The following is a 23,683-nucleotide window of genomic DNA, read 5'->3' as shown; positions in this document are numbered from 1 at the left end:
ATTTATATGCATTTGTATATACATGTATATTATATTCAATGAATATATAGTTACGAACTTTAATTTATCTACACATTCATACAGATCAACATATGAGTAAATATGTTTACATAGAAATATACATATTCTTGATAAATTATTAATATACACATTAATAGACACGTTCACAGATTTATACGATTTGTTGAAATTTAAACCGATTGCAATCTACGAAAGGTGATTAAAGGTGTGGTTTTTTTATTTTCTGTAAGCAAAAAGCTTGGATAGCATTTTGAGATTCCCAGGCGCCTCCAAAGCCCGGGCCCGGGGGTAATGACCCCCTCGGTCCCCCTCTCTCGGCGGGGCTGGTTTTCAAATTTTTTGGAAACTTTCGATATCGAATAAGGAAGCTATGTTATCGCTCGATTTCGCTCAATTTGAATACCAATCCATTCCGGGCTCAAATTAGCTAGTATATCGAATTTCGTTTCATGTCATTATCTACAACCGTTGTTCAATCAAAGTTACTATACACTTGTGCGTATAAAGATTACTTTGACCCCGAGCCGAATATAATTAATATAGGCAAATGTACTTACTTTCACCGTGGTTGGGACCTCACATTGTACAAACATCAAAAAAAACTACAGTAACAAGTTTGTTTTATTTGAAGCGACGTTAACTCATTTTCAAAATTCCTGTAGAAGTCTTACACACATTAATTTTACGAAAACGAGAAAGATGCTTAAATCCATTACAAATTAAGGTCTCATTAACACTTTGAGCAACATTTTGATTATGTCATCCCGCTTAAGTTCGAGCAGTGTTGTTACTCAAAATTTATTGCACTGCTCCCAACTCTGGTCATGTGCCAGTATACGAGGCAATATATAAGCAGTTTAGGAACAAATGAAACTAATTAAGTATACGCCTTGTTCTTTTCATAAAACTATAAAGCTAATATAATACGAAATTTCTATAGAAATCTCATTTTAAAAACTTTTATAAATATTTTGTATTTTTATCATTAAGGGCATTGAAATTTTAATTAGGCACTTCTAACCAAACAATTACTCAAGGTTAAATGGGTTGAGTGAAAAAAAAAGTGTTTTTATTCTTCAAATTCCTGGAATCTAGAAGGAGACGTTTTTGCTATTTTTCAATCATACGATCCAATTATGTATAAAGAGCGTCTACAAAATTGATCTTGGTGTAGTTTATACTTACTTAAAAACCGATGGAAATAGTCTTAAACTAAAAGCATGCAAATATTGTTAATTTTCTATTAACATTTATTTAAAAAATTTTCTGTCTAGCTTTTCAATAGTTTAAGAGTTCCTAAAAAGGAGGAAAATCGTCCTGCAAAATTGCTCTGACTACCTTTCCAATAGTTCTAGCGTTCCTTAGAAAGGGAAGGTTGAATGTTGAACTAGCCGGTCAATAAAGACCTCACATAGACTGAATGTGTTCATAGTTTTACCAGAATTTGTTTGACGGCCAAACGGAAGAGCCCCAATCAGGTACCAGGACTTATGTTATAGAATAACTCCGTCCTCTAGCCAAATACTAGAAGTTTTCTAGGAGCTAGCTTAATTTCCGCCTTGAGATCTGGCAACTCTGCCGCCCCTAATAACTGGAGGCGACACGAACACAGAACTTGTTCAACCGTTTCTTCCTGCAACTCACAAATCATACACCCGCTGTTACTGATAATATCTAACTTATATGCATGTGACGCCAAAAGGCAGTGTCCCGCTAGTATGCCCATCGTGAGCCTTATGTCCCTTCAGAGATATGAGCCAATTTGTGAGTCTAATATGGTGGGCTTTGCACATGATCTTAGAAATCTTTGCAGTCCCGTGCTTTTGTCCACGCCTTTTCTTCTTGATGGATTATATTGGGCTTCTGTCTTCTTTCAATTTCTCTCTTAGAAAGGGATTTTACGATGAATATATTTTTCCAAATACCAGGTCTAATAGAAAATCGTATGGTACTACATTTTGAATAAACTTAAAATTTGAAAACGAAAAGGATTGAAAGTTCATTAAATTCTTTTTCATCTTGGTAAGGATCTCCGAGAGTAAAAAAAATTGTCTGTTTGCCTAAAAGCAAATTTTTGGTTGCCCTAATGATAACTTAATGTTTATCTAAAACATTAATCAATCTTATTTTCTCTTTATACTTACATTTGATATAAAAGCAGAGCTGCTCTTCGTTCACAAAAGGATAAAAGTAATAACTGCAGCATCGGAAAATCGAACTTTTATTAACGGATCTCGAAAATTCTCAATTTAAATTGTTTTCTCTATTAATACTAATAACAGTGAACTTTCTGAATATGCCGAGAATTTATTTAATTTTGTTTACATTTTTCTTTGTTGTATCGGAAAATCTAAAAGATTTGCCCACAGTGACCGCTATGAATGATCGCCATGCTAATGACGATCTTGACGGACGCATCATCAATGGAACTTTGGCGAATTTAAATGATACAAAACATCAAGTTTCAATACGAGCACGTTTCATGGAGGAAGAAGACTCTTTTGGCAGTGGTCATTTGTGTGGGGGTTCGCTAATACGATCAGATGTGGTGCTTTCAGCTGCGCATTGTTTTTATAAGTGAGTCGTCCATGGTATATACATATGTAAGTAGCCTGAGGTGAAAAAGTTCATGAACCTTTTAGTAGTTTTGAGTTTTAAATGCTCTCTGCTCGTGCGTGGTGTTGGAGAGCTTGGGCACGAAATCCTATTGAAGGAGGCAGAGAATGGGCAAACTATTACAGTGAATTCCTGTAAAAGGTCTGCTGGAAACTGTGTAGTTTATTGTACCGAAATGACAAGTGGTTGCATTCACGACAGAACAGCTGAATGGATGTTTATGAAATTATTGCACACGGCGACTATTTTCAAACTATGTCCGGATTGTTTTCGGGATAATTTCGTGATTATTTCAGGATAATTTCGGAACTTTTTCCTGTGTAATTCGGGGACTGTTTCGGGATCATTTCAGTAAAACTTCGGAACTATTAAGTGGCTGTTTTCAAGAATGCTACGGAGCCATTTAGGAAATATCACGAGATTTTATCTAACGATCTTTCAATTGAATATATATTCTACTATTCACTAGCTAAGTTTTGACATAGCTAACGACATTTGGTTAAAATGAAAGAAATTTGGCTTAAACAATAATGCCGTTAACAACCTTAAATTATGATTTAGCTACAACAGCTGATCGTAATAGTTTGCCGAATATCGATAAAAACAATTAACTGAATACCGAAATCGCTATATTTATCGATCATAAATATAGTAGTCGTAAATTTGAAGTTGCTCTTGGTGCATTAAACTTGTGAGACAGTTTTGAGTATGTATTAGCTACTTTTAATCCGTATTATAAGCTGTGTTATAAGCTGTTCAAAAACTTTTTCGAAAAAACTTGCTCAACTTTCGGCGGGAAAGACCATGGATCATGGACAGCCAAATATTTCTAGATCTGTGACTGTGTCTTAGTCGCAGCGAGATTCATCCGTGACTACCACTGGACAGTAATAAAAGAATAATATGAGCTAAACCACAGGACACAAACATGATTATCAGTTATGACAATCACAGACCCTATCACCGCTTTTCTCACAGCAGAAAAAGTTTCCGTGGAAATATGAGTCAAAGAATCTTTAATTAAAGTGCAACATAGGCGGCTACACAAACGCCCTCACTTTCAGCTAACTGCAACTTCGATCAGTCTATGTGGTACACAATTGCGACACCTAGTGCTGTGTAGTCACGGCACAAATCATTGGTCCATATTTTCGCAGGCTAGAGCTGTAATTGGTTTAATGATTGCTACTATTGGTAAGCGTGATTCCAAATGATACACAGATTTTAGTCAAGGTAATTTCTTCGAAGCTGTCGCTGTCATTTGCAGTGATATTACAGACACTGTGACAAAATCACAGATAGGTACATGAATATTGGCCAACTTAAGTTCTGCATAGACTGGGGATGACCAACTTAGCAGAAGGTTTGTGGCGTTATCAGCAGCACAGTAAGCCTGCCTTAAAGTTCTCACCAAAAAGTGCGCTACATGAAGTAGTTCACACCATGGAAACATCCCTTGAAAGAAAACTATACATTTTGGCTCCGTTCATGTGGACAAGAAGAGCCTCCAATAATGTGTAACTAGATGCAACAAAAGGTACCTTAAATGGTATTGGTATTGAAAATTCTGTAATGCAACGTGTTTTCTCCATGCCAGAACTTTAAGAGTCATCAGAGCGCGTAATCTCTGAAACACTTTTTACAGACACCATACTCAGTGCACCTAGCAGGAAAGTGGCTAATGTAAAGTAATAGAAGACAGCACGGCTAGTTGCTATCCGCAGCCGGACATGGTATATTTACCCTTGCTTTGCATGTTCAATACTGCAGGGAATCTGACGAATAGTCTTCTAAAACAGCGACTTATGGCGCCCCTAGAAGATGAGAGAGGACCTCTCACCGACGAAATAATTTCCAGGAGGAGCACAGAGCAATATTTGCAATAGGAAAAGTGGTAGATGCAATCAGGAAAGCCAAGACAGCATGTCATCAAACTCGACGTCAGAAGTGCTTTTAAATCAGCCAACTAGGATGACATGCTAGGGGCACTAGAACGTCCATTCAAATCATCGCAATATCTGCTTCATATCTTGAGGGACAACCTAAGAGACAAGCATCTAACGTACGAAACGATACATTGCCAAAGAAATGTGAAGACAACAGGTGGGAGGCAGGCATCGTCTTGGACTCTATACTCATGAATGATGCGACGAATTGCTTCAGGTTACCGTACAGGTACCGCAGAAGCTTTTATGGTTGTTTCAGGAACCACACCGTATACCATATACCTTTTCGCTGAGGAAAGACATAAAAACTTCGAGATCGGTGCCAAACACTTAAACAGAATTGTTGTTGCAATACACACACGAGAAGGATGGATCAGACGCTTGTTACAGCTATGGAACAGCAGTACTGGAGGAAGGAAGACAAGGGAACTAATAGTCGAACTGGACCCATAGGTCAGGTTAAGTTGAACAAGTCCGGTACGTGAGGACCTCACATATACTGAATGGGTTCATAGTGTTACCAAAAGTTTGTTCAACGACAAAACTGGAAAACTTAAATAAAATAGCTCCGTGCCCTTGGCGAATACTCAGTGGCGTGGTGAGGTTTTCTTGCGCCCGGGGCGAAATATTTTTTTGGTATTTGTTCAATTTTTCTAGGACCAAACTTAATTGCCACCTCAGGTTCTGATAATTATTCTGTCTTGTTAGTAGTCGCAGAGGCAGCGCCGTGTAAGAACGCTTAATGTGGAACTCAAGTCTTCCCACTTTAGAAATATGAAACCTCTCTAGCAAACGTAAAAGTTTTCGCTAAATATGAACATGTTTTGTACTACATAATTTGTTTCAAAACAGTTTTGAGAATTTAGACTTTTTGTTCAGTTCACTTTAATAATTAAACCGAATAAAATTAGAAAACAGAGTAGTAAATTCAGAGGTTGACTGGTTAAAAATGTAGGCTCAAATTTCTAACCGTGTACAGATGAGAGCCATGACTACTGTATCAGCGCCAAAAAACCCTCCTCAAGCGTCGCGAAGAGTTTACTTCACGCAACTTCAATATGTTGCAGGCTTAGCCGTAAGACTCGCAGTCTCATTGCGCAGTTTGGTTTCTTCCAAAGTCTCCGCCATTGCTCCTATGGCTAAATTTTGTACCCTCCATTTTTTCGAGGATTTTACGATTGCTACACCAAAGGACGATAGCTCCCTTTAGCTTAAAATATTGTACTATACTATTACTGTACTAAATAAAATAAAAAAAAAAAAATAAATGTAAGGCGCGATAACCTCCGATGAGATCTAAGGCCGAGCTTCTCTTCCAATTTGCGTCGTGCTCCTTTTGATTTTCCCTACAAATTGGCCGGACGGGACCTACATGTTATATGCCGACTCCAAACGGCATCTGCAAGGCAGATGAGTTTTCACTGAGAGCTTTTTCATGACAGAAATACACCCGCTTGCCAAACACTGTCGAGGGGCGGCCCCGCTTAGAAAAATTTTCTTCTAATTGAAAAACCTTATTTCTAAAATTTTGATGTTGCTTTGCCCGGGGTGTGAACCCAGGGCATACGGTGTGGTAGGCGGACCACGCTACCATCACACCACGGTGGCCGCTACTGTACTAAATATTGTACTATAATTATACACAGCAGCGCTCCTTGCTGAGGTAAGGCTATCGTTACTTCCGGCTTCGGTTCGGTATCGTAAGGCCTGCATTTTAAATACAGCCCAATAAAAACCCTTGCTACAAATAATTTAATAGGTGCGGTTCGCATAGCAACCTGGTTTAGGAATGTTGGCAGTTCTTAGTCGCTTATGAAGCGGAACGGCGTAGGCACGTGGTGCTAGACTGCTCAACCACATAATTGGGCGTTATGAAGTTCGGTTAAGTAAACGCACCGACGACAAGGTGCGGCCTAACTTAGTGAGAGCAAGCTACCTAAATGAACCAAACTTTTTAATAAAAAAACTTAATGAAACGAGTTTAGATGGCAAGATTTCTATTTTCTTCTCTTCTTTTCTTCAATAGCTCATTCGTTTTTTTTGTTTCACGGTAACTAATGAGATTGTTTGAATCGGCACTTAGGTGCTGAAAAGAACTTATACTATATGGGAGTTTTATTTTCTCGTATTTTAAATTTTTTCAGAGTACGCTTACCGAAACTCTGATGACCGTTGATGTGCCGATTATAGACTTTAATGTTTGTGCTAACAAAATGGACTACGAGGATGGACTTATCAGACCGGGTATGCTATGTGCTGATTATATAGAAGGTGAACGTGATTCTTGCCAAGGCGATTCCGGTGGACCTCTTGTGTGCAACAACAAATTGATTGGCATAACATCGTGGGGTGAGGGATGTGCCGAACCAACTCTACCTTATGTCTATACAGATGTTGCCTACTGGTCGAGCTGGATAGATTCGAAGCTTAATAGCGGCACCAGCCCATCAACAATTTCTCGGCTTTTGGTGGTTTTTGTTATACTTTGCTGTTTAGTAATAAGCAGATAAAGGATGTTGGGTTTTATTTACTTCTACATTTTGTTGTTTTCATTCATGATTCGCTATGATAATTTAGGTTGTTTGGTTGTAGCCGCCATAAGTGATGTCGGTGTCAAGATGCGACTAAAATCCAAATGTTGTATGCGGGTTGCGCGCAGAGCTTGGCTTCCACCATTTAAGACTCCACCTGACAGTGAAGAAGCCTAAGAACATGTATCGGATAAGATCTACTTTTTCTGATGATGGTCACGGCCATCGTTTTAATGACTGATTTGAGGGCATTTATCCCTCGTGAAGGCCAAGGCTTACGTCACCGCCATAAAGGAAACGCGAAGGACATAGTAAAGCCGAAAGACAATTGAACCTTAACGCTTCAAATATAATGGTCATAAGGACAGAAGCGCAAGTATAAGCCTACATGCAAAGGAGCGTATCAATAAGATTTCTCTCTATAACAAAGAACAAAATACATGCGATGACTGGATCGGGTCTTGAATACGATCAACTTCGTATCAGCCTTGAATATGGTCGTCTGCAGTACCAGTTCTCGGTATAAAAAGATACACCAAGCTCTTTGGCGGTATCTTGATAGAAGAACAGGAGAACAAATCACGTTTCAGAAGTCTCTGATCATACATACATACTCTGCTGTATGGCGCGGAATCCCGAATAGTGTCAAGAGAAGTTCTCCGGAAGATTTATGTTGCATAGCTAAGAGCTGTGTAAGCTTCATTAAATATGCATGGTTAGTTCATGCAATGCGAACCGATGAATGCGCTTCAGCCCAAAAAGAATTCCTATCTATAAGCGCAAAGGTGTCCAGGAAGAGACATGTGCGCAAATACTAGAACTTGCTGATGTTCTAATTGGATTGATTTATCACGAAGCAGGATTGACCGGCAGGATTGACCGGCAGGATTTAATAAGCATCCCTCAAAATCCTCTACGCGGTTAAGCGCTACTAATGGTGATGTCATACTCATGTATAGATGCCAACTTGAATATTTTTGCATGTAAGTTTATATTAGGGTGATCCATAAACATCATATGAACTATTCTTATCAGTCTCATCATTTAAAATGGTAATACTACCGTTAAAGATGTACTTAATTAAATTTTCGGTCTTAGAAATTTGTAGGTTAGTCGACCATTGCGACACGTATAAACCTCCTTCAGACACCTTAAACCCCTCGAGAAAAAAAACGAATAAGTAATATCTATGCCCTTAGTACTACCGGTTAAAGGAAGGAACCTAAATAAATCGCTGATTAAAATTGTGAGGACCACCCTAGTCAACACATTTGAGAGTTATGTATGTACTTCGTTTTTAAGTACCTAATAAATTCTTTGTCTACATGCTAAATTACATAATTCATACATATATATCTTCATACATAATTCATATATTTTAAATTCAAATAAACAAATACATAAATAAAATTGTCTAAACTGATTAGAAAAAAAAAACGTGAAATAAGCAAGGGCATGCTTACCAGGGTTGTTGTTCTGATTAGATTTTAATAGGTCCAGCGTCCCTGAAATATAGAAAAAGTTTCGAAAAATTGTATCTATTTCTTTATGCTTTTTTGTACCTTTATATTAAGTCGCTTTCATGTTTGTCCCCTCATTTCCATACGAATTTTTGACCCACGGAAAAGTCTTTTTCGGTAACTTCCCGTTGAGCTAGACACTTGTGATACTTAGAACATAGTTCAGATCTGGGAGACATTACAATGCAAGTGAAAAAAAAAATCCGCTAGGTGGCGCACGGATCGATATATACAGAAAATTTATTTTAAAATGGAAATTTTGCGATCGACTTTTAACTAACTTCTCGGTTATCCAGAGACTTGAAACATAGCACATAGTTTGCGAGTCAAAGGCACTACAATTCGTGGAAAACAAAATGCCGCCAGGTGGCAGACGAATCGAGATAAACCAAAATCCCTGTAAATCCCTTAAAAAACGCAGGGAGTCTTGCGATCCCGGTGAGCTAAAGACCCTAAACTTGGGCCGTGAGTCAAAACCCGCTGACAATGCAATATTTGATCAAGACAATTTCGCTAGGTGGCGCACGGATTGAGATATTAAGAAAATTAATTTTGATTTGGGAATTTTTCAATCCATGTTTAACTAACTTCCCGGTTACCTAGAGACTTGTAACTTAGCACATAGTTCGAGACCCGGTGACAGTACAATTTATAGAAAACAAAGTTTCGCTAGGTGGCGAGCTAATTGAGATAACTACAAATCCCTGAAAAACGAGGGGAATCTTGCGATCGATTTTTGAGTAACTTTCCGGTGAGCTAGAGACTTGAAAGTTGAGCCGTAAGTCAGAACCCGGTGACAATGCAATATTTAATCAAAAAAATTCCGCTAGGTGGCGCATGGATCGAGATATTAGGAAAACTTATTGTCTTCAATCTGTCTTTGTCCACTGTCCGGATTCCTGAACAATGGAAAATGCCATTGGTGATACCGCTACTAAACTCTGGGCAACCAGTAACCATAGAATACTCATATCGTCCGACATCTCTAATATCGCCAGTAGCCAAGATGGTTGAAGCCGGCTTTTTACCTTATTTTACGGTTAACCTGCGACTTTCCAATCCTCAGCATGGCTTCCGAAAATTACATAGCACCACCACCTCGCTAAGCGCCATCAACAAACAAACAAATTACGGAATCAACCAAGAGTGCTACCAAAGAACAGTACTCGTAGCGCTAGACTTATCAAAAGCCTTTGACGTAGTCAATCATAGCATGTTACTACAAGACTTGCACGGGTATACCCTTCCTCTCAGTCTCAAAAGAGGGACAACAATTTATCTATAAGGTCGGCAATCATCGGTGCAGTTCAGGAACGTAACATCCAAAACCAGAAGAATTAAACAAGAGGTGCCACAGGGTGTTATTATCGAAGCGCCCTTTCTCAGCTGAAGGAGTTGCCATTGTGTCCTACGCCGATGACTGCACGATAACGGCAAAAGATCCTGGCCGACCAAATCCAACGTTATTTACAGCGTGAATGTAGTAAATTGCAACCGCAATTGCTCTTTAAACTCAGAGCCGAAACATAATTATCACGTCCTTCGCTGGCAGCAGTTGGGGCAATAACAACGAAACGCTCATAGCCACTTATAAAGCAATTGGCCAGCCACTTGTATACGCGTCTCCGATATGGTCGCCGAGCCTAAAAGAAGCACACTGAAAAAAGCTGCAGGTCTGTCAAAAAGCCGCGCTCAGAACTAACATGGGATGTCTTCTTATGAAGCCAGAACATCATCTACACAATGAAGTAGAAATACTCCCTATAAAGTAGAGAAACAAAATTTAAAAAAAAGTGTCTGCTAAATACTATGAAATCTGGGCATCCCTACACACTTTTGGTTGAAGAGTCCCTGCCTACCAGGGACATAAGGAGTCATATCCGCGAGCACTACGAAGAAATACGGCACACAAGAACTCAGCCATTTGAACCAGATAAATCTAGACAGACCCCGGTCTCATCCACTAATAGTTGACAAAGTAACACGCCGCTAAAATCCCTGCGAACGCCTTTCTCAGAGTTCAATATTCGTATTGAGGCATACAGACTTCCTAGCGAGACGTGCGTCAAAACTTCTATCTGGATACTGTTAAAGGTTAAACTCTTACCTATTCCGCATTTAATAAGTCCCCAAATGGCAAAACCAATTTTTAATTGCAATGTGGAACCAGTGCTTCTAACACTCACGTTCCTCTGGTCAAACACTGTTGAAACTGAACATTTCCCCGGACTTAGGGAATATTGATGATCGCACTTAGTAAATGGAGTGAAGCACTGCTAGAACAACAACAACAGCGAGAAAAACTTTTGCATTTTATGTATTTCCAAATATTGGTTTTTTTTTTATTAAAAAAATTGTTGTAAATTTTTGTAATTCCACCTTCTTGGAAGAAGATATTGCGTTGGAGTTCTTGAAGGGCTACGTACCAGGAAAGAACAAAAGAATTAAGCCTTAAAAACCTCGCCAGTAGCTGCTGGTACGCTTTGTCCAGGGAATTCCATAGCCCTTTGTAATGTTTTCGTTAGATGAAGGACCTTCTGATCGTATATGCCTTTTGGCAGCAAGCCATCCAATAGGCACGAATCGCATGACAACCTGAATTTGAGAAGTTGTCATCTCTTGGTCACGGACGACAAGGTGAATACCGTAATAAGAGCTCTCCATCTAAATGAATTCAACTCTTAAAACAAAGTAAGAATAACGGTTTCGTTTCGCTGTGGTAAAACTAAACTGCTGCGATTTTGGTTTCATTCCCTTTTCCTCCTCAATAGCTAATTCGTATTTTATTTCAAAGTGACCAACCAGATTTCGTGAAGCAGCACTTCGGTTCTTAAAAGGATGTCCACATTTTCACGAGCTTATTTGTAACTATCAGGATACAAGCGCCGGCGAAACTCTGATGGCCGTTGATCTACCGACCATAGACTATAATATTTGTGCTATCGACTATGAAAAAGTGATAATTGCAATAACCCGGCTCAAAAATCAAAAGACGCCAGGTAATGAGGGAATACCCGCCGAGCTGTTCAAAAACAGAGTCGAAGAGTTGGTAAAGAGCATGCATCAACTCCTCTGCAAACTGTGGTGGGATGAGCGCATGCCCCCAGACTGGGACTTAAGTGTACTCTGCCCAATCCACAAAAAAGGCGATCCCGCAAAACGCGCCAATTACCGCGGAATCAGCCTGCTTAATATCGCATGTAAGGTCATATCTAGCGTACTGTGCGAAGTACTGAAGCCCATAGTAAATAAACTGAACGGAAGGTTTTGGGGAGTGTTATAGATGTTGATGGACGTTCCGGTAACAAACACCATTGAGGTTCTAGCGCGATCAGCTCGGGAACGATTAAATACGACCAAATTAAAAATTCTATGCCATCCTGTGCCCACCCCTAGTTCCATGAGGAACTTGGGGTCCCCAGAGCCTCGCCTGCTAAATATGTGTATGGTACATTCTTAGTTGTTACAGGATTTCCCTCGCGTAGATGAGATTGACAATTGGGTTGCCGATGCTCTGAAGATATAATGCTATGTATTGCGTTTATCAACCCCTTGCATCCCGTTTTGATGGTACAATTACTGCTGTATGCTGATGTTATTGAGATAATTAGCCTGAACAAATGCGCTGTGAGTTCTTGCGATAAATGAAGACAAGACGAAGTACTTGCTTTTATCCCAGAAAAAATAGGCGCATTCGCAACTTGGCATCCACGTCACTGATGACGGATTTAAATTCGATACTGTGAAGGATTTTGTCTATTTGGGAACCAGCATTAACAGCAAAAACAATATCAGCTTAGTAATCAAACGGAGACTCTTGCCGGCAGATGATATTTTAGAACAAAAATCACGCTCTACATACCTGTCTTGATGTATGGCTCGGAATCATCGGCGATTTCGAGAGAGGATGAGATGGCTCTCGGAGTGTTCGAGAGAAAATTTCTTCGGAAGATTTATGGTTCTGTTCGTATTGCCGACGGCGAGTATCGAAGGAGGTTTAATGATGAGCTTTACGCAGATATGACGATAGTGCAGCGACTAAAAACCCAAAGGCTTCGCTGGTGAGATCATTTTATGCGAATAGTCGAAAACGCTGGAAGCAGAGGAAGGGGGTTTGGAAGCAGAGGAAGGGGAAGAACTCCATTGAGCTGGGAGAGGCAGGTGAAGGAAGACTTTACCACACTTGTTGCTCCAAATTGGCATCAGTTATCGCGAAACAGGAATAGCTGGCGTGATTTGTTACGAAACGGACAAAATGGCTTTGGCGGTTACGCTCCAATTAATGATGATGATGATGGCAGTTTTAATTGCTAAGTTAATAGATAAACGTGGCGTATGATGAACATTTTTATACTCAGCGTGCTTTGCGCACAGAGGATATTAACTTTGATTGAATAACGGTTGGTTGCACAGGTATAAAGGAATCGAGATAGATATAGACTTCCATGTATCAAAATCATCAGTATCGAAAAAAAATTGATTAAGCCATGCCCGTCCGTCCGTCTGTCCGTTAACACGATAACTTAAGTAAATATAGAGATAAAAAATAAATAAATAAATGTTTTCACTGAGAGCTTTTCATGGCAGAAATACACCCGGAGCGCTTGCCAAACACTGCCGAGGGGCGACTGCGCTTAGAAAAATTTTCTTCTAATTGCAAAATCTTATTTCTAAAATGTTGATGTTGCTTTGCCCAGGGTTTGAACCCAGGGTATACAGTGTGGTAGCCGGAGCACGCTACCATCACACCACGGTGGTCGCCATTGAGATTTTCCATATTGAGATATCTTCACCAAATTTGGTACCCGAGCGTTTCTGAACCCAGAATAGATTGGTATTGAAAATGAGCGAAATCGCATGATAACCACGCCCACTTCTTATATATATAGCATTTCGGAAAACACAAAAAACCTGATTATTTAGTAAATAATACACCTGGAATGTTGAAATTTGACATGCGGACTGATATTGAGACTCTTGATAAAAATATGAAAAAAATTCCTAAAATGGGCATGGCACCGCCCACTTGTGATATAATCAATTTGACAAATATTATTAATCATAAATCCAAAATCGTTAAACCTATCGTAACAAAATTCGGCAGAGAGGTTGCCTTTGCTATAAGGAATGCTTTGGAGATAAATTAAAGAAATCGGCTGAGGACCACGCCCACTTTTATATAAAAGATTTTTAAAAGGGTCATGGATGAATAAAATAAGCTACATCTTTGCTAAAAAGAGCTTTACATCAATGGTATTTCATTTCCCAAGTGGATTTATAACAATAAATAGAAAAAACTTAAAATTTAAAAAAATGGGCCTGGCACCGCCCCTTTTATGACTAAGCAAATTTCTATGTTTCGGGAGCCATAACTCGAAGAAAAATTAACGGGTCGTAAATTGGGTATAAAGACATATTTTCCTTATAGCAGGAACTATTTCCAGAAAAAATGGACGAGATCGGTTAAAGACCACGGCAATAAAACAAGTTTAAAAGGGTCGTAGACTAGAATAATAAACTATAACTTAGTAAAAAATTTATCAAATTTTATTGTAAGAGGAAATAGGGAACTATTATTTTTTAAACGGGCGGTGCCACGTGTTATGTAGAAAAGTAATTTATCTGAAATGAAGCTCACGCTGAGTATATAATGTTCGGTTACACCCGAACTTAGACACCTTTGCTTGTTTTTTGTTGACTTTGCTGTTGAAATGTTCAATTCAGAATCAATATTTCGTGGATGGATAAAAACTTACTGAAATTTCGGTTGAATTGACCAGCAATCTGTTGATTTAACCCTTTTTTCTTTCAGTGCAGCATTGGAAATAGATTTGGTTTTTCAAATCATGCTTAGATATCGTACAGGTCTACCATTTGCAGTCTAGGTCGAAATCGTTATCAACCTTTGGTTAAAAAGGAATTAATTACTGATACAAATTTTGTAAGCATTATTTAATATCTGAAAATACTTGTTTGTATGCCAGTCAATGAACAATCGCAAAACAACCACTTAAATGTTTAGGGTAAGTTGTTGAGGCATGGTCGATGATTAGATTAGATAATCGTTATTAAGAATTGTTTTAAAATAATTTATTTGCAATGAATTGTGTATCATAAATTGGTATGGCTGAATTATTATGTTATGTGGTGTGGCGTTGAACTGGCAAAAATAGCAAAAATATAAGGAATCTTCTTAGCAAATTTAGTTGATACGATGGCGCGTTGGAGTATGGAGAGTAAAATAATATTTTGGTTAACATTTTGTGCGACCTTTTGCGTGTATAATGCAGGTTAGTTAAGAACTTAAAGTGGAGTGAACTAATTTAATCGTGGATTATCTCGTTCAATAAACCAGTTGCAGCATTAATAAAACCCGACCCCAACAATACACTCGGTGGACGCATCATTAATGGCACTGTCGCCAGTTTAAGTGCTTCGAAACATCAAGCCTCGCTTAGACGACGTTCTTTTGATGCTTACTTTTTTGGTTCTGGGCATATTTGTGGCGGTTCGCTAATCGAACCGAATGTTGTACTAACGGCAGCGCATTGTTTGATGAAGTGGGTATAAAAAGTAAAAAAAAAAAACAGTTTTCAGACCATTTTTATAAATACATTTTTTTTCTTTTCAATCGCACAGCCAAGAGACCTATAATGGCACATACCGTCCTGCTTCAGATTTTATTATTGTAATGGGCACTTTAGATCGTTACCAGCGTACTGAAAATACTTTAATATTTAATATCGTTAAGTATGTTACGGGCATTGCCGTGTTTAATACACATACTTATCAGAATGATATTGCTGTCTTGTTTTTGAATGGTTCGGTGCCCCAGGGACATCGGACTATCGAACCGATTAATAGAGCACGCGTTTTACCAGCCGATGGCACCATCTGCCAGACATCTGGTTGGGGTCTTACTGAAGAGGTGAGTTACTCTCAAAAGTACGGGCCTGTGTTAATTGAATTGTGAGAATTTTAATTTTAATATTGTAACTAATTCTGGCAATTTCTGACAATTATGCACCTTCTGTTAACGTTTGTATCGCTAAACTGTCGAATAAATAACTCCAATATTCTGTATTGCAAAATGATCTTTATTAGACTACTTTGGGAGTAGTATAATTATACTTCACAATTATACTGCACTTCGCAACTAATAGCGTGGTTAAATCAAACTGATTAGTTATTACTCAGCTTGCACTGCTTTTATACTCTCGGTTTCCTCGTTCACCCATTTCTTCTAAGGTCTAGTAATTTCTCGAACAGTTGTAGCTCATGCTTGGTTAGTCACCAGCTATATACATACATGTATATCTGTAGTTCACGCCTCTCCCATAGCCATATGCGTGTGTATGTGTGAGTAACTACTTTTTTTTTTTGAGTAACTACTTCGGTTGATGGTTACATCTGTGTGTGTGAGGTATCTCTTCGTTGCCTTGTACATAAGTGTGGCTAGCTTTAATGTGTATATGTACATAAGAGTGGCTGCTTCATGTTGTTGTTGTTGCGTGATTATTAGTGATGCTGATATTCGTCACACTATTGTAAACAATTTTTTCCTATAGCCAAATGCAAGAAGGTAAATTATATTCACCTCAAATCTGTCAAACATTTCCATTCCCAAGTATTTTGCTCTTGATTGACGCTGCCCTATGAGTAATAATTTTTTGACAGCTGCTTTATATATATGTGTATTTTTCGATACATGAAGGTGTGCCTTAAAAACATAGCGCAATCAACTGCAATGCGAATACTGCCTTCTAGCGTCTCATGCTTTTCAAATAGACATAGTCAGTGAAAGCAGATTTAGGAAGTGCGGCTATAAGAAGTGGCACAGCTCTCATATCTAGAAGCAGACGAAGGTCCTAGAAAGCTTCTAGTAATTGGCAAGAGGATGGAGTAGTATATAACATAGGTTCTGATAACGTTTTTCAGTTTGGTCGTCGAGAAACCTTCTGGTAACACTATGAACTCTTTCAGCCTATGTGAGGTCCTCATGCACCGGCCAGTTCCACCTAACCTCACACCTTAGATTATTGTGTGTAACAAGTTTGAATCAGATATAGGTTACGGTTGTGTGGCCATTGCCCTAACTAGATGGAAACGCCTTGAACACTTTTACAGTCCGTTGTGATGTTGAAAACACTAAAAATAAAAACTTCCGTGGTTTCTTATCGTTAACATTTCTTATCGTTCACGTAACAGTGTAACGCCTCGAATGTATTACCTATGGGCAGTGCCCCGACAACACTCTAACCCGCATTGAGGGATGGGCACTAGTTAACTCTAAAAGCTCCATTGAGTAAGTTTGGGCTCGGGTCAACTACACTCGAGCCTGAGAGACTAGCGCCTTAATAGCCACCTAACTGTCCGACTAGATGCTATACTCCTCAAGATCCCTTCGCTTCCAACCTTCACATCCAGCTGGGATCCATCCCAAAACAAATTAACAATACCCCTGCTTTAAATTAGTTGTGAGTCTAAATCCCCGCCGTCTCGAAGCCCTTGTGCAGCCCGAACTAAAGAATTAACATCTAAAAGCAGAGTTGTTATTGTACGAAGGGCCCTAGTTATGTCATTTAGGCCATTCGTTACACGGTTAAGAGATATTTAACATTAGAAACCATATCTTGTGCATTTCATCATACCAATACCCCATAGAAGAGTATTGACCACCACTTCATACAGCGAGAGCTCAGTGCTTAGAGAAAGTTTCCATCGTTTAAAAACAAACAGCAGTAGTACAAATAGGAATGAGTCTAGCCCTGACCACTATATTAAGCTTCCATGACAGCTTGGTATCAAGTAGTACTCCAAATTATTAAATCCAATCAGATATTATGGCTCAGTTTTATTGGGGTTTACATAGGATTCAGATCATCTAGTCACGGTACCCAGGCATCACATCCGCAGGGTGTTCGCGAATTTCTCCTTGGCAAGGGTTGCCGGGTCGCCAGACTAATGCACCAATTGCCACAACCCCTGTATTCGGTACTGGTACTGGTGTATGACCACGGTCCAGAGAAGGGGGACTTAACACCACGTGCGGCATGCTATTATAAATTTGACACACAGAGCGCAACAATGGCACGCTCGTGTGACTCCGAAACTGCTAAGGGCGCAATCCGCAGTAATATCTCTTATTACAGTTAAGCTTTCACGGCTGGGGTTCCTAAACATGATTTTACTGGAATGCGGTTAATTAATGGAGATCTGGCTAAACCTGTGATTGCAGAAGCAGAAGTTGAGGTTGATGATGATTTAAATAGTGGTGATAATTTTGCAATAAAGCGAAGGCGAAGATGAAGACGTTGTCAAAAATGAACCGTTAAGCCTCTCTACGCTCAAGATCAGTGTTCTAGTTTTATCTTACGGTGGCGCCTTAGGCTATGGTTATGGTAATGGATACCCCAATGGGATAGTTAGGATTAAGTTTATTGTTACGGTGTGGGTTCCGTGATTTAGAGTGTTGTGTTACAAGATTATAGTTACAGTGTCAGCTGTATATATAGCTTAGTTTTGTGGTTGTGATTATAAATTTTGGAAATTCGTCCGTACCCGTTTCGGGATGTCTGCGATTTGTTTTTGGTATAATTTTTTACTTCTTTAAGGATCGTTTCGGATCCGTTTCCAAAATTTTTCGGAATTGTCACATTGCTTGTAGGATTATATATGAACTATTATTTAGTTATTGTTGTTCTTGGGAACAGTTTTTTTATACTCAGCGTGCTTTGCACACAGAGTATATTAACTTTGATTGGATAACGCTTGATTGTACAGATATAAAGGAATCGAGATAGATATAGGCTTCCATATTTCAAAATTATCAGTATCGAAAAAAAATTTGATTGAGCCATGTCCGTCCGTCCGTCTGTCCGTTAACACGATAACTTGAGTAAATATTGATATATATTCACCAAATTTGGAACACTAGCTTACCTGGACTCAGAATAGATTGGTATTGAAAATGAGCGAAATAGGATGATAACCACGCCCACTTTTTATATATATAAAATTTTGGAAAACACAAAAAACCTGATAATTTTGTAAATAATACACCTAGAATGTTGAAATTTGACACGTGGACTGATATTGAGATTCTTGATAAAAATTTGAAAATTTTTTTTAAATGGGTGTGGCATCGCCCACTTTTAAAATCAATTTTACAAATATTATAAATCATAAATCAAAAATCGTTAAACCTATAATGTATAATGTATAATGTATAATGTATTTATTTATTACGGCTTTCCTAAGCCTAACTTAAATCTATTTTACATGTTTATAATTGTCTTCTGGACTATGCAAACTAGAATAGTTACATCTGGATGGGAGACTTCCAGATCATGCGAACAAAGCGTTGCGATTATGTAGTATGTAGGCATTTTACGCATGTTAGTAAAGCGCGAAGGCAACATCTGCACGGCGATGCACTGAGTTAATCGAGTGATGCGTTTCAGTATGTGCTTCGGCAACCTTTTTTGTATGCGCACAAGAGCTTGGAAGTCTTGGCGCTACACAGCAGTATAGTTTCGCTGCACTTCTATCGATGCTATGGAAGTCCGCCTGTCCAGCACTAAATTGGTAGTGTTCTGCAATAATTGTACAATTTTTGTTTAAATTTATTGGAATGACATGATTTAATATCAATCGGTAGTTCATTATATGATTTAAGACCTTTATAATACAGATTACATTTGTCGTAACAAAATTCGCCAAAGAGGTTGCCTTTACTATAAGGAATGCTTTGAAGAAAAATTAACGAATAAGTTATGGACAACGCCCACTTTTATATAAAAGATTTTTAAAAGGGTCGTGGACGAATAAAATAAGCTATATCTTTGCTAAAAAGAGCTTTATATCAATGGTTTTTCATTTCCCAAGTGGATTTATAACAATAAATAGAAAACACTAAAATTTTTGAAAATTGGTGTGGCACCGCCCCTTTTATGACTAAGCAATTATCTATGTTTCGGGAGCCATAACTCGAAGAAAAATTAACGGATCGTAAAAAAATTGGGTACACAAATTTTCCCTATATCAGGAAATATTTCTAGAAAAAATGGACGAGATCGGTTAAAGACCACGCCCACTTTTATATAAAAGATTTTTAAAATGGCCGTAGACGAAAATAATAAGCTATATATTAGCGAAAAAGAGCTTTGTATCAATAGAATTTTACTTTCTAAATTGAATTATAACATTAAATTGGAAAACACTAAAATTTTTGAAAATGGGTGTGGCACCGCCCCTTTTATGACTAAGCAATTTTCTATGTTTCGGGAGCCATAACTCGGAGAAAAACTAACGGATCGTAATGCAATTGTGTACATAAAATTTCCTTATAGCAGAAAATTTTTTCTAGTAGAAATGCACGGGATCGGTTAAAGACCACGGCAACTCAGATATAAAACAAGTTTAAAAGGGTCGTAGGCTAGAATAATCTGTAACTTAGCAAAAAATAGTTTTGAATCAATGATGTTTCACTTATCAATTTTTATTGTAAGAGAAAATGTGGATACTTTTTTTTTAAACGGGCGGTGCCACGTTTTTGTAGAAAAGTAATTTATCTGAAATGAAATGTACAATTGAAGCTCACGCTGAGTATATAATGTTCGGTTACACCCGAACTTAGACACATTCACTTGTTTTTATTATCTTTGAGTCTATTAGATCTAGATCAATAGTAAATATTTCGGAACTTTTGTGATTTTGATTCAAAACCGAAACGGAAAGTGGTTTTCACAATTTTCAACTTCTTCATAAAATGACAGGTTTTGCACCATTTTGGACCCATTAGTAATATAAAAATATTGAGGAAATACAAAGAAAATAATGAACCAATACAATGGCCAATGATTTTTATGAAATATTAGCAAACTCCTTGGCGTCATTTCAAAGTATGAAACTCGAACTGCTGATCTCCAGGGTCTTTGAGTACATCTCGCCACTTTCGCAGTTAAATGGTTATAAAATAAAAAGCCACACCCTAATGTACAACACAAGTATGTGAGGATGGGAAAAATTTACTTTCAAGATAGCACTCTAATCTGATTGACTGGTCGTAAACAGTGTGCGGTACATTACTATGACAATATACAAATTATTTCATAGCATCCTCAATGCCAGTTGTTTGGACCATTTGGTGTCACCATCTGTGTCATCCTCTTCTCGACACCAGAACTTCCGCGAAGTTAACAATCATCTTGCTTTGTTAGTACTCCCAACTAATTCGACGCATTGTAGAATATGAAAAACAAAAGCTACTTACTTTTTAGTATTTCTTTTAAAAACCCAAAGCTCCCTCCCAACCGATATTACTTGAACGTAAACAAATTATCAGTAGTGCTGCCAAAAGCAATTTAAACTAAGGCTGTGTAACACTGTGCGATGTTGAGCTATGGAGTTGGCACCGAGGGTGGAGTTACTGGTGCTGACACACTATTTTGTGACGCAATATGGCGCCAGTAACACTAGACTAGAACAAACTCTTTATGAGCTAGCAAAACTTCAAATCACTTCCCAAAGGACTGCTAGAAGCTATAGGAGCGATTTAGGCCGGGTGTTTCAGTGCGAGTTCAAACTCCAGACTAGTGTTTAACCTCGTCACTTTGTTCGATAACATAAACTTTTCCTGCTAAATGGAGTTTAAACTCGCACTGAAATACCGGTCCTTAATCTGTCAGCAGCTCCAACCGGTTATTACTCATAATTAACTCTGCCAAAGTAGCGTCTGGTAACAAGATAGAAAAGAGCTGCGCATATGACTCAAGCGATTATTGTTGTATCACGCTCATATGCTGCATTACCAGCATTGCCGTCGTCCATTCAGTGTCGTCAGTAGCGTCAATCCACCAAATTTGACATACAAACATCATTCGACTCAATGGCGGATGTAACACCACCAACTCACTGCTAAGCAACGTCACTTCGTGTTATAGTGCAAATCACTGAGTTGACACCGACCTTGGCATTGCTGTGATGGTATCAACTCCACAAAAAATGCCCTAGCACCCACCCTAGCTTAATCTATAGCTGATATAAACAAAATGTATTACTCTTATCAAATAAATAAGGTTTTTATACCACTATTTTCTTTTACATGAGTAATTGTGAGCAAACGGCATTCTTCGTGGGATTTCATGAATATTATATCTTCATATGTTGGCTAACCGTTTAGTCATTCATTCACTAATTATCATATAGACGATTTTTGTTTTAATAGCTGACGAAAGATTAAGCAAAGTCGATTAATTTCCTACCTGTTATTACAACTTTGCCGACAAAGGAACGAATTTGCGGTTAGATAGCCAGGACAGCTCCGTACGTTGAAAGATTACGAACATTGAGGAGTAGCATATGATGGCAACGGACTAGCTATGGGCAACCTGGGATGATTGTGAGGTCTCAAGGTCCTTATAGCCATGTTAAGACAGGAAAATAACAGGCAATTGCGTTATTGCACCAATGCTCCGATGTTGGCGCATACCAACAAGCTCCCTCTGCAGAAGCTGGCAGGATGAGGGGGAAGATAAGTGGATCCATCACTTTTTCTGACAATGTCCAGTATTGGAAACAAGGTGACTCAGATTTCTGAGCGTACGGGTTTTCGACACTCTGGCACAGGTATGGAAGGTGGATCTTTCGCTCATAATTAAGTTCATAAAAGAAATCAAGTGGTTCGTTCAGGACTGCAAGGAAGTAATCTGGTTGCACGAATATGCCGCCATCCGGCATTCACTGTCTCTGAGTGGAAGTGTGGAAGTTCTCATACACGTCCTCTTTACCTAACCTAACCACTCTTCACAACCATCAAGCGCAAAACAAAGTAAATAAGTAATTGGTAAAACTGATTCAATAGCTGTCACTATCGTCAGTCTTTAAATTGCGTCAAAGCCAAATTTTGATAAATTACCAGCTGTATTTTTGCTCGCACTCTAAATGAGCGCTCAATATTGAAAGCTCTCATGGCACTTGGTGACACGTTTATCTTTATTATCGTGATAAGTACGTACATTGTTTATTTAAATCACTTTTATACTTACTATTGGATAGTTTTATCATCTAATTTTATTGATTTATTGCGTGTTCAACGTAACATAAATGACAGCCATGAATCTTTTTACTATTTTCAATTTAATTCTTGATTTATATTTACTTTTTTTTACTTTGACAACAGGGAACGAATTCGGGTGTATTGATGACAGTGGACTTACCCTTTATCGATCATGATATATGTGTCAAGGACACCGAATTAGGTGAACTTGTACAAGACGGTATGATTTGTGCCGGCTATGAGGAGGGTGAGAAGGACGCATGCTCTGGCGATTCGGGTGGTCCATTAGTTTGTAATCGGCAATTGTCGGGCATTGTATCGTGGGGCGTAAATTGTGCTCACCCTCTTTTGCCTGGCATATATACAGATGTAGTTTATTGGCGAGATTTTATTGACGAAACTATAGCTAAAGGCAATGGTAATAATACAAGCAATGGCAATAACATCACTGGTAACATCACTGGTAACAACACTGGTAATAACACAGCCGGCGGTGGTAACAGACCTGGCATTGGTGGTGGGGCCATGTCTAATTTTTTGCATTCTGCTGTGATGTTGATTATGTTGGGAGCGTGGACGACAATAATAAAATGTTTTTAATTAATTATGTTATTAAATAAGGTTTGTTATAACAAAATAAAATAGCTATTTATTTAAATCTACTAGCCCTGCCTGTAACTAGTTCATATACCGGAAAACCCCATTTAAGTACTAGGACTTGGGACATAAAATAACTCCGCCCTCTTAGCAAACAAGAGAATTCTAGAAAGGTGAACCCGGACAAATTGCTTCCTTAAGATCTGAGAAGTTAGCAAACGTTTCTTACTGCAGACGGCACTGTCTACATCTGCTAAGGCCTGATTTATAAGCATGAGAGCGAAGGTAGCGAAAAGTCAAGCTTCCCAAGGCAGTCGGTTCTATGTACCGGAGCGACTCGGGATTTTTCCCGACCAAGGACTGTCATTTCAGTGTAACCCCATTTAAAATGTT

General features: G+C 38.5%; 2 protein-coding genes across 2 annotated transcripts in view; both read left to right on the top strand.

Annotated features, from left to right (window-relative positions):
- LOC137248816 (trypsin eta-like) overlaps positions 1–7,509 on the top strand; it is a 193,944-nt gene extending 186,435 nt beyond the window's left edge. The window contains exons 2-4 of the mRNA XM_067779714.1: positions 2,379–2,598; positions 2,839–2,920; positions 6,728–7,509. Coding sequence (XP_067635815.1) covers positions 2,399–2,598; positions 2,839–2,920; positions 6,728–7,093 — 648 coding nt within the window. The 5' untranslated portion in view covers positions 2,379–2,398 and the 3' untranslated portion in view covers positions 7,094–7,509. The remainder of the gene's footprint in view (positions 1–2,378; positions 2,599–2,838; positions 2,921–6,727) is intronic.
- A 7,169-nt stretch (positions 7,510–14,678) lies between these two features.
- Positions 14,679–23,355, top strand: LOC137251200 (trypsin eta-like). The gene is made up of 4 exons (XM_067785378.1): positions 14,679–14,924; positions 14,990–15,194; positions 15,274–15,562; positions 22,817–23,355. The coding sequence occupies exons 1-4, from the start codon at positions 14,849–14,851 to the stop codon at positions 23,291–23,293; spliced, it is 1,047 nt and encodes a 348-aa protein (XP_067641479.1). The 5' UTR covers positions 14,679–14,848; the 3' UTR covers positions 23,294–23,355.
- Positions 23,356–23,683: the final 328 nt, after the last annotated feature.

This window comes from Eurosta solidaginis, chromosome 4 (assembly GCF_040869045.1).
Source record: "Eurosta solidaginis isolate ZX-2024a chromosome 4, ASM4086904v1, whole genome shotgun sequence".
Classification (NCBI taxonomy): Eukaryota; Metazoa; Arthropoda; class Insecta; order Diptera; family Tephritidae; genus Eurosta; species Eurosta solidaginis.
The sequence above is the reverse complement of the archived record's forward strand: the minus strand, read 5'-3'. Positions and strand labels throughout refer to the sequence as shown.

Excerpts from the sequence above, each read along its gene's own strand:
- LOC137251200 (XM_067785378.1), top strand. The coding sequence starts at position 14,849 with ATGGCGCGTTGGAGTATGGAGAGTAAAATAATATTTTGGTTAACATTT. Across the intron at positions 14,925-14,989 it reads CTTTTGCGTGTATAATGCAG|TTGCAGCATTAATAAAACCC; the intron begins GTTAGTTAAGAA and ends TCAATAAACCAG. Across the intron at positions 15,195-15,273 it reads GCAGCGCATTGTTTGATGAA|CCAAGAGACCTATAATGGCA; the intron begins GTGGGTATAAAA and ends TCAATCGCACAG.